General features: G+C 39.9%; 1 protein-coding gene across 1 annotated transcript in view; it reads right to left on the bottom strand.

Moving 5' to 3' along the window:
* The window catches only part of ADRB2 (adrenoceptor beta 2), a 73214-nt gene extending 62880 nt beyond the window's left edge, over positions 1-10334 (bottom strand). Inside the window, exon 1 of the mRNA XM_058173422.1 lies at positions 7183-10334. Coding sequence (XP_058029405.1) covers positions 7183-8374 — 1192 coding nt within the window. The 5' untranslated portion in view covers positions 8375-10334. The remainder of the gene's footprint in view (positions 1-7182) is intronic.
* Between the last annotated feature and the right edge of the window lie 2027 nt (positions 10335-12361).

Below are 12361 nucleotides of genomic sequence, written 5' to 3'. Positions count from 1 at the left end.
AAGGGTAAGGAAAAGAGCACAAGGATGCACACTGTCAGGACTGGAATAGTTTCTGATGGCACCAAGTGTCTCAAAAGCTGCTGGGATGAAGCACAAAATAAAAAGATGTTGACTACCTATTGAAGACTTAAAGTTTGAAGACTTAAAATCCTGTTACTATTCTGCCTAGATTGTTGTGTTTCTTTTGCCACATAGCAGATTCCTTTGATTCCAACCAGGCACCACATAAATACTACACACAGAAGTGCCCAAAGCACACATTCTGCTCAGTGGTGGGATTCAAATAATTTAACAACCGGTTCTCTGCCCTAATGATTTCTTCCAACAACCAGTTCACCAAACTGCTCAGAAAGTTAATAACCAGTTCTCCCGAAGTGGTGCGAACTGGCTGAATCCCACCAGTGATTCTGCTAGAGAGAAATTCCCTGAGGATGGGCTCCAGCACAAGTCCAAAAGCTTGGAAAACTAAACCTTTGATCCCAGTGAGCAACCCAGATTGGATCCTGCGGATTCCTTTCTTTAGCTTCCCCCCAAAAAAATGGGGAGGGGGCATAGAACATAATTCCCTGAGAGAGTTTTATCTGAAGTACTCTAAACTTTGTGAACAATATTTCTAGACAACTGCTTTCTTTGTTTCTCCTTAACTTTAATCTTCCCTTTCTAATTAACATACATGATACATGCACTTTAGTATGAATTTTCTTGCCTTTTTCAGAAGGAACAGTATGCTACATTTGTTTCTTTAAGAATACTGAACAACTGTTTCTTAGCGGAAAGGTAAATTGATAATTCCCTTCTCATCCCACGATAGTTTCCCTCTATAAGTTGCAGGAACATGTTTTTCTTTTACATGCAACTCCAGGAAGGGTAGGGCTTCTGGCTTTCTCAATAACAAACCTCCCACTTGGCAGGGCACAAGTTGAAAATTTATGAAGATGTATTATGAAGCTGTAAATATGCCTGCGAGAAAGGATCTTTGTGAGTGGCAGAGCTAGGTATCTTCCAAAGTCAATAAGAAAGGTTTTATGAAATAGCTAGACATCCCATGATCAATGGGATCATCATTGCTTCAGAGGTATTTCCTTAGACAGATAAACAGGAGAGCTTTAGTAGTATATAGATGAAGTATTGCAGTGATGGCAGAAATGTCACACATGCACGTATGCTCATCAGGGCTGTGCTCCGGAAAAGCCGAACTTATGGGTTCTAGCACGCATGAGCGTCTGATGATCAGCTGACTGGTGTGCATGCGCAGACCAGTTTTCGGCACTGCCACGCGTGCAAATGGTCACACTCCGGAAAAGCCAAACTTCCGGGTTCTGGTGCATATGCACACTCGACGATTAGCTGGCCGGCACGCATGCGCGCACTGATTTTTACCACTGCCACGTGCATGAAGGACAGCTGACTGCACTCCAGAAACCCAGAAGACAGACAGGCAAGGCCGCGCATACCAGGCGACATGGCTTCGTGTGACACTTTGGGCACGCGTGCCATAGGTTCGCCATCACGGACGTATTGTGTATTCTGCAAATCACATTTTTGATGGACTTAGTAAATCTAAGTACATTTTAGTAAACCCACAACAGACAATTAGTAGCAGCCTTGTTTTGTGTTTTCAAACGGTTGCTATTTTAACTAGTTGTGTTCAACTCTTGGCAGACTTTAAAGGCAAATGTTCTCCATGCTATCCTGCCAACTTAGCTACTATCAATCGTTGGATGTTAAACTGTATCAGAATTGATGTTATCAAGCCAGCATGTTCTTTGCTTGCCTTTTCTTCTTGTTCCACTAGCCATTTCTAGCATCATTGCCCTCTTCAATGAATTTGCACGCATGGCCAAAATAAATCAGGCATAGTCTTATGATTTTAGCTTCTAGTGATGTATCTGGTTTTATATGATTTAACTATACCTCTGTTAGTAACTCTAGCTGTCCATGGTGTACACAATAATTTATGCCAGCACCACAGCTTTCAAATACAGTACATTAATTTTCTCAATCAGAAGGTACAATGACAAGGGGCACATGTTTAGTTGTGCCCGTCGTAGTGTTCGTGAAGCAAAAACTAAGCATAAATCCACAGAAAGTGCGATCAGTGCTTTTATACATACAAAACAAAGGCAGACTCTCCCAATGCATTTTGGTCACAAACAGCTCTTAAACAAAGATGATTTCAGCTATCATAATTCATATAATTACCATCACTTTATCCTCTTGTAATCTTGAATATGTTTGGTGGAAGCTAGAAGGGTTTCTTTTCTTTTACTTTTTCATTTTCATCAAGAAGCAAATCTGTTGTAAACAACATCCCAAATAACCAAAAGGCCCGGTTGTGGGTCACAGCCAGGGGTTGGTTTAATTAACAATTTAAAAAAACAACAACCTCTAACAGACCCTTGTTTGATATAACAATCCTTTACTTCCTCAACGTTTAAAGGAGACTAGAATAAATTAGAATTTTATCATGTTGGAGCTAATGGAATTGACTAAAATGGTGAAATTAACTTCTTTAATGAGGTAGCTTTTTTCCAACTGGAAACAACTTTTGGACTCTTTCCTTGAAACTGAAAGAAATGCAACTATAATTTTGGGATTTGATGATTATGAAAACAGAAATACTTTGTATTATTGTTGATTTTAGAATAAGAGGTCAATGTATCTTTTATAGCTATATTGAAGAATGTTGGAAGCGACTCTTTTTCTATTTTCCCCCTTCTTTTCCTTTTCTACACTTCTAATTTTGCTTTTTTCTGACCTTTTTTCCTAATTTATATTTTTTTGTTTCTTTATTTTTGTTCAAGTTTAATAAAGTTTTCTTCTAAAAAAGAATTTTATCCATTCAAAATCTTCAGTTAAATGGCATTCTTAGTGAGGCCAACCAAAAATTATCACTTAATAATGGAGTTTGAGTATTTCTCTCATGGATCAGCAGAGCTATCTTTGTTTAAGCCTATAAGTAACTTCCTTTTTTTCTTCTCTAATGTTTTTCCCATCAAGATTCTATTCTAAGAAATTTCTTATTAAAATCCTTGAGGACTAATCTGAATCTTCTAATCCAGCTGCTTCAAGCATGACACGCACCATTACTGATCAGTAGCTATTTCAAGCAATGAAATCTAGACCTTTCTGTTTTTTCCAGATACCATAACAAAAACAACAGTTCTGCCCCAACAGGATATTTTATCTCTGATAGCAAAATATCCCAACTAAATAAATTTTGCCTTTAGGGAAACAGAGGCACTTAAAAGTCACCTTACCTATTAAAGAATAATTGAGCCAAATGAAGAAAGATCCTTTCAAAACTCATATGATGTGATTTAAATCTAAAAAATTGTCCTTGCCTGTGGGCCGGATGCGTCACACACAGGCCATGCCCACCCCAACTCCGCAAAGGGAAAAAACTTCATGAAACATCATGTGACAGCAATGTGACACCACAAGTTTGACACCTATGCCTTAGAAGATTATTGCCAAATTCTGACATTAATCAAGTTGATTTTATCCATGTCATAAAGAAACCAAAAAAAATGGTAATAGTCACAGTTCCTAAAGCATTGCTATTTTGCTCTTCCTCTTTCTTCTGCATGTTATGGACAGTTTGTCCTCCTTCCCATTTCTTTTCATTTTCATAGGATCCCTTGAGTTGAGCTTAGACTGAGAACTAGTCCATAGTTAATCAAAACAGAAGTAAATATTTCCTATCACTTTCTCACAGACATGTCATCTGAAGAGTGCAGAGAATAAGTATAATAAATCTTGAGAGTTGATTCTTAACAAACTTGCGGTTGGGCAAATTATTATAGCAGAAGTTGGAGAATTTCATTATCAACAAAAATGAGACAAAAACATTTTGCTCTTTTATATTTTCCTGATACTCACAAGAGTGGGAAAAAAAGTTAAAATGCTCTGGGGAGTTTAAAATAGCTCTCAGCAAAAAAAAAATAAAAAAAAAAAATCCAAAGGTCTTTGGCTCAGCAGTCCAGATATTATGCAAAGGAATAACAATGCTCGTAGCAATCGAAATACTGCCTCTACTAAGAATAATCATATAGGTCATCAAATAAGAATGGAAATGTACATAATTTTGCAAAGGATGCAGGTTACGCTATAATTTCCATTGAGTTTGTTTTCAAAATTTTCATCCATCTGTGGCAATCAAGCTCCGAAAACAAACAAAAATGTGGGGGTAGAGCCCATACCTCAATCTTCAATAAACATATCTAAAAATCTGATTTGTTTTGAGTTCCAGCCAAAGACTATTACTGCTCAGTTTTTCCCTCTGCAGCCATCCAAAGGAACTAGCCCTTGCTCTCCACTCATCTCACACCCCTCCTATTTTTCCTTTTCCTGCACCTGTCGACTCATGTCTGAATATCAACTTTCCATGTAACAGCTCCAGAGAACTGGCAACCCAACCTCAAGCAAATCCAAAAGAAAAGAAAAGAGAGCTGTTACGCAGGAAAAATCTAACGGACAGACTGTTTAATTGGGCATTGATTTCAGGATTTCAGTTGGGTGAACTACATGATAGGGGTGGCTGGACAGCAGCATTGCTCTAGACATTTTTTCCAAAACCCAGTTGCATTTTGTCACTGGCCCTCCTCTAATTTTTTTCCCCATTACATTTGTAGCTCACCTTTCCTTCAGGAACTCACCCTTTCTTCCAATCTTCCCTTCTCTCTCACACACACACAGCTCTGTGAAGTATGGGGGACTGGGAGAAAATAACAAACCCAAAGTCACCCAATGAACTTCCATGTTGGCCAGGGCAAGAAAAAGACTTGAACCTGGATCTTCCTAGTCCAGCACCTGTCCACTAGGGATCTTTTTTCTCCCTTCCTGCCTCTGAAGAAAAGCCTTCCTAACCAGGTACTCAAAATACACAGAACTGTACAATGTTGAAGAGCATTTCTAGACTGTTCCTGAAGTCTGTCTAGAAATGCTGATTCCTTTCAAGTACAACTTAATGAATCATCAACTTAGTTGCAAGGAGTCTTTGTAATTCTAGAAAACATGCCCTTACACAGTTTCCCCACTCCACCCCTCCCAATACATATTTATACAAAATAATGATAGCTAGTCTTCAGATAGTCTTTGATTACCAGATGAGGGAGCTCTGTGCCAAAGAAGAGACTGCAAATAAACTTTGTTATTGCCAACATAGACTTCTCCATGCCAGGTAAGCTGCCTCAGATTCTGCAATGGAGGTGGGAGGGGTGGGGGTGGGGCTCAGAATACAGCCATTCAGTGGCAGACAGGAAAATATCCGGTGGTTCAGTTAATGCACATGTGCACATATGACATATATACATCTCCCTAATACATAGCATATATCTGAGGTGCACACCGCAGCCACTCTGAGTTTACACAGGAAATCTCAGTTTCAAATATGAAACCAAGAGAAGTTTAGAATCATGTTTGAGGACTCCTCTGGCAATATTCTCTTTGAGATTTGGGGGCAGGAACTTCTTTTAAAGAAGAACTTAAAAACTTTATACCAGATGGATGGGGACTACTGTAGTTTAATTGTCATGAAGAGTAGCAATTATCTTGTTATGGCTTCAATAATCTCAGAGCAATTTGGATGAAAATGCAACAAAACAATTTTATTTTTATTTTTTTGCACAATTGTATACAATGCATGATGGAATGATTTATGTAGCCAGCTCTCTGAAACAGCCATACAAAGTAAAAAAAAAAAAAAAACCTGTTTCTATAGACAGAAAGGGAGCAAAACTTCAGATTCAGCTCACTGAATCTAAAATGCTAATGATCAACACTACCAGGGATAAAATAGTTGTCAAGTAAACCGAGCACAAATTTAACAACCAAAATTAATATGAGGAGTCTGATCAATTCCATGTGTATTCCAGAACTCATTGCATGCAGATTCTTGTAGGCTGTATTTAATCAAAATGGAAAGAGAAAGAATATTGATTGTCTTGGTCACTTTAAATAGCGAAATGCCTTTAAAAATCCCTCCATAGTCATAAATAAGTTTGCAAAGAGAATCTTACATGGGCATTGCTTGCAAGTGTCTTGCTGATCTAAAACCAGCAGAGCAATAAATACCGTTACCTTCCCGACATGACTAGATTAGATGTCAGAAAGGGACAAGTGAAACCATTGACACAGTCGATGATTTAATTAGCCTACCACTTGAAATGAAAAGTTGCTTTATATTATAATACAACTTAACCTGAACAGATCATTCCACATAGGTATCTCTGTGTGATTATTTGAATTATGCCAGCAACAGTAAAAAAAAAAAAAAGTTCTGATTAATGAGTTGTTGATTAAGATTTTGAGTAAGATTTTAAGTAGACGAGATTCTAAATCTATGAGATATTTTGTGGATATCTACAATCATAATTCTAGATACTTAATGTAATGAATGGATAGTGAAGATGGATTAGCTATGCCTAGCAAAATTAGGCATAGTCTCTATGTAACCTCCTGAACACCTAAGATTTGAAGAAAACTGTTGTTATACAACAACAAAGAATGAAGCAATATTAGAGAAAATTTTACACTCTGATATGAAGGTATTAAAAGATATGATGCTTATCCAAATATGAGGAAGTTAATAAAGATTAATTGAGATGATACGGGAACTGTTCCTTAACAGTATACTTTCTAAGTATAAGAAACTTGGAGTCAGCTGCAGCAAAGCACAATCTCATTACTAATATGGACAGTAGAAAAAAGTAAACATTTGACTTTGCATGATTCCTAAAAACTGCACAACCATCCAACTTCTTGCCTCATCGGCAGATAAAAACTGCCAGTATCACTCAATTCCTGCTTGACTTCAGGAATTTCCCTCTAAGGAGCACCTGATAAGTTCGATATCATTGCTATGCTAAGAGGTAGTTGAGTATTGCACTACATAATAAAAATAAAAGTTAAAAAAAACAACCACCCTTCTTTGGAGTAGGAGACTCTCATATTCAAATCCAATATGCCCTTTTCTTAAATTTTTCTGTAGCCCATGAATAAAACAACACGAGACTCTTCCCACACTTGAGGTAAAGGTTTGCTCACCAAGAGCTGTTGCTATAGTCACTATAGCCTAATCTCTGCTCAGGCCCGCTTGCAGCCACAACAATCATGACAACAGGTAGCCATTTCTGCTATGCTCAGTCTGGAGGGACTTAATGCTACCATGCAACACAGTACCTTTGCAATGCACAAACTCTTCCCCAGTAGGGGGACTTCCTTCTTCACACAGCCATTGGCCAGTCTTGTGTTCACTTGCATGATAGTCATTGTGATCCCCATTGTAGTCCGTTTTCCCATTGCTATTGGAATATCCGTTGACGTACATTTTCAAGGCAGACCTCCGGAAACACAGGATCTCCTGGAAAGCATACCTGAAGTCTGGGCTTCGGCAGTAAATTAAAGGGTTGAAAGCAGAATTGACATATCCCACCCAGTTCAAAAAGATATACACATTTTTGGAAATCAAGGTCTCTTCAATAACACGCACAATGTGGACAATGAAAAATGGGAGCCAACACAGAGTGAAAGTACCCATGATAATGCCCAGAGTTTTGAGAGCTTTGTGCTCTTTCAAGCAAAACTTTGATGCTTTCCTATGGTTTCCTTTTCCCGCGTTTCGCTCCTGGTTGGAATTTTGCTGATGAAATCGTCCTTCACATTTGTCTATTTTTTTTAGCTGCTTCTTAGCAACCTGGAAGACTCTGGCATAGACGAAAACCATGACCACCAAAGGTACATAGAAGGAGATGACAGAGGAAGCAATAGCATACTCCCGGTTGGTGAAGAAGTCACAGCAGCTCTCATTCGAATAGCAATACTTGGCCTCCAGCCCTTTGGCTCTGTACCACTCCATCTGGATAGGTAAGAAGGAAGTCAAGATTGAAATGATCCAAACCAAGAGGATGACCATCCTGGCTTTATTTTTGGTCAAAAGGCTCTGATACTTGAAAGGAGAAGTGATGGCAAAGTACCTGTCCACAGCAATGACACACAGCGTCTCAATGCTGGCTGTCACGCAGAGGATGTCAATTGAGATCCAAAACTCACACCAGAAACTCCCAAACTTCCAGGTGCGCTGAATGATGTAGCTGGCTCCGAAAGGGACCACTCCCAGGCCCATCAGGAGATCCGCACATGCCAAAGAAGTGATGAAATAGTTAGTGACCGTCTGCAGCCTCTGGAATTTGGCGATGGCCGTGATCACCAACACGTTGCCAAAGAGGATGGCCAGGACGATCAAAGACATGAGAATGGACATGCCCACCACCCAGCCTTCTCCCGACGCGCTGGAATTGTCCGGGCTCTGCCTGTTACTGCCGTTAGCGCTCAGCGTGAGGTGCACCGAATCGACGGGGCTCAGCGTCACCATTGTGCCAGTAGCCCTCGAAACAAGCTTCGCTCTTTTTCTCGGCCCCGGCCGATCCTGAATAGGAGCCAATCCCGCCGGGGCGCTCGGCGAAGGCGCTGCCGCGCTCTGCTTGCTTTCGTCGGCTCGACAGTTCCAAAGTCCCCGTCCACTTAACCTTTGCAGGAACTCCGCTCCCAGATGCTACTGGCCCGCTGGAAGACAAGAGCCGGGCTTGGCAAGGGAACCGGAGGGTGGACGCGATGGTGCGCCTCATGCAGTCAGCAGTCTGAACAGCGTTTTGTCGCGTCCTATCCTCAGGCTCGCTTCGCTTTGATCACCTCCCGCGCACCTCGGAGTAACCCTTGCCGGCTGGAACTTGTCCGGAGCCCGTTATGTTTAGGGAGTTTATAGGAACTCTCACTTGTGACGTCAAGCTACCTTCAGCCAATAGCCTGCCAACACACACACACACACACACGCCGTGGGGACCGCTCGGCGGTGGCAGTTTACAACCAGCCAGTGCGCCTTGCGGCTACTTTGCTTCCTTACTCCTAGCCTGAAAGCTTCCTTCTGCGCCGTGGCTACCGCTCACGACTCCGTTTCCTCCATAACCCCAATTAAAGTTAGCGTCTTCTGGCCGCTGGGAAACCGCCGATCCCGTTGCCGGCTTCTGTTCCTCGGCTGTCCTCTGGCTCGGGAAGCCATTCGGGCAGGCAGATCAGGAAGGGGTGGCCGGGAATGGGACGAGGAGGGATACCGGGGATTTGATATGTTTCAGCGGGAAATGCAGGCGAGACTTTGATCAAGAACTTGGTGCCCTTTGCGGTGCGTCATCGACCCTCAGGTGCTGGGAGCGTCCAGGCAGGCACCTTCCACCGAGGCACCAAAACCTCACCTGGGAGAACGCAGGGTGGAGTGGAACCCCAATCCCACGCGCAGCGCAAAGAGTGCTTGGCTGCCCTCCGGACCTCGATTTTGCAGCCTCTGTGACATTGAAGCTGTATGTTTGGCATCCGTTTCCAAACTTTTTCCAGTTGTCTTGGGCTGATCCCACCGCCTGGGAAAATGTCCTTATTTTTTTTATTGGGAAGGAGAAGCGTCTGTTCATATGCAATTACAATATGGTGTTTCTACTTTGCCTCCTTCGACTGGTGGCATTATTTACAGAGTAAACCACTATTAAATAGAGTCTATTGTAAGATAAAAGGTGAGTTTTGGTTGTTTTCTTAAAGGAAAAAAATGCTATCCAAACAGTTTGCAGATAGAATACCGGTGATTGTACTCAGATCCTATCTCCTATATCTGAAGCGAGGGCTCTCTAAATAAAGCGGAACCAAACTGTTTTCTTTTTTAAAAAAATCAAATGCCTTCCAGCCTATGGATGAAGAAACTGTGAAATGGTCTTACGTTCTTACTAGAAGAGCAAACTAAACAAAACTCTCATTCATCTGTACCAGCCAGTTTCAACACAGCAGCACGGAAAGAACCATCTTGGGTTTGTTTGCCAAATAGGTGATAGATATAAGGAACCTGTCAGACAGAAGGCCAGTAATCTAATATCATAAGCATGGCTGAACACACAAGGATTTCTTTAAACCTAAATAGATAAAACTATCAGCTTCCCCCACTCTTTTAAGTTTTTTTTAATGTTTAAATTCTGCCTTTCTTACTTATCAATTTGTAGAGCATGATGAATACCTAACAAAAAAGCAAATAAAATTCTTAGCTCATCCACACTTCTGAAGAACCACAGCTGGAGAGCAACAATTGAGAGAGGGCTCAAACCCACCAGCTGATGAGTTTTCAGGCAGAACTATAAAATTCTTAGGTATGATCCAGGAACAGCACTTTTGTGTTCTAACTTAGTTTAAAGCAGCGAAGTACAGTAGTATGTGTGGAAATGTGGATAGAACTGCTCAAGCAGCCAGACTTCCAATAAAAATAAAGCAAGAATCAGGCAATTACATATTTGATAAGCTTTAAAGTACCACAGGATTTTTTTTACTGGTTTTGCTGCAAAAAAAAAAAAAAGAAGAAGAAGAGAGAGAGGATGTGAAAATAAAGTAACTAATCTGTAAACCACTGAAAAGTGATCTTGTCGCTGTCTTTTGATCATCACATTACTGTTTTAGTTTAAATATAACGTTGAATAATCCAACTTCCTGATTATGCAAATATTCTGTTTTCAGGTCTAACCAGTAATGTTCACCCCCAACTATTATCTTATTTGAACGTAAGTGGTAGATTGTAATACTGATGATAACTTTTATATAATGTTTTAAGAACTAGTTTATCTTTCTATCAAATGTACTTAATTAGGTTTGGCTGAAATCACAGTTCATAATTAGTATACATGTCTTCCAACGTTCCCATGCATAGTTTTTTGTCTGAATTTAATGTATTTGCTTTAATAAGACACAAACTTTCCTACTTAGGAAAATGTGGAAAAACTATACAGCAAAAGGATCTGTCATAGAGAAAAGAGATTATTCTTTTATTACATTTATATTACACTTTTTATTCAAGTGCTCAAGATGGTATACATGGCACTCCTTCCTCCCTTTTTCCAGTGAGATAAATCCAATTGAGAAGCATTTGTTCAGATTCATCTAGTGAGTTTCAAGAGTACAGAGTCTCTATGGTGCCAAGCTGATGCCTTAACTTCAACACTACATAGATTGAAGCGAAGGATAAGTGGAAATTCTTGGTGAAATTGGGAAAGTTTCAAGTGAATAAGATAAACCCCAACATTTCCTGAAGCTATCTTTATAAATAAAACTCATTCCATAGATATTTGAAAAATACACAATCACATAAATGTGTAGTACAGAATGAACATGATATAGGGACTTACATTTTTAATCAAGCAGGTAATGTAAAATATTTGGAGACTGCAAAATAAATGGCATGACTGGAGTAGCTGAAAACCAGTGTCCAGTTTAATCATTAAAACTTTCTCACATAATATCTAGGAACTTTAGTGGAAATTCTTTTACTTTTAATTGAATTACAGGTATCCACAGGTTGGCTACAACCTTGTTTCATGATATGGAATGTCAGAAAATTCACACAGATGTAGATCAAATGGTATCCACTCTGTTTTAGACAGAAATTATTGCTGGTTGTAATTTTGATACTTCTCCATCGCAGTTGGACTTGGGGGGACGTGCGTGCCATGCAGATGTATGGAAAAACAAGCCCCATAAATCTGGTTTGGGTTTCCTTTGGAGTAAGCATGTGTACTTTATTGAATCCATCAGCAGTCCTGTACGGCAAGTATAAAAGGATACCATTCACTGAAACACTCTGTCCCTGCGGCTCAGGAGAGGTAGAGACTGCGGGTCACATGCTCCTTAGATGTTCCTTTTATATGGCGATTAGGAAAAAACATATTCTGCCAATAACTGCTAGGTATGCTGGATGTTCTGACACTACCTATCTTCAGGATGAACAGTCCATAATTACAGTGCAGGTAGCTAGATTCTCTGCAGCAGCACTGGGGATTTGTCGCAAACATGTATCATCTCCACCATAGCGATGTTATATAACAATTGTGGCAAACCTTTTGCGCTGCTTAGTCATTTCCCTTTTAGCGTTGAATCTACACCAAGACACACAGTTTAGGGATTGCAACTATCGTATAGTCAGACCATGTATAATTGACACTGGATTTTATTATAGATTTTAGTTGCTATTTATTATTTTATACTAGAATTTTTAAGTGTGTATATATATATATATATATACCGAGTGCTTTTATTTGTTCTGGTCTCTGGTCTAAGACTGTAATAATAAATAGAATAGTACTTTATTGAATGTTAAAGAGAACAACTTTATTAAAAAAAAATGGGTTGTCTTTGCTGTGTCATTCAGCTGACCTACATACAACTCTGTGAAGCTGCCCCCTATGAGGTTGCCAAGTCCAGGATTGTATTTTCCTTCAACAGCAGTTTTCCTAGACTGATGACTCAGGGGGAAAAAAAACTCACATTCCTACTACCTAATATG

Source organism: Ahaetulla prasina, chromosome 2 (assembly GCF_028640845.1).
Source record: "Ahaetulla prasina isolate Xishuangbanna chromosome 2, ASM2864084v1, whole genome shotgun sequence".
Taxonomy (NCBI): domain Eukaryota; kingdom Metazoa; phylum Chordata; class Lepidosauria; order Squamata; family Colubridae; genus Ahaetulla; species Ahaetulla prasina.
This window is presented reverse-complemented; position numbering and strand designations above follow the sequence as displayed.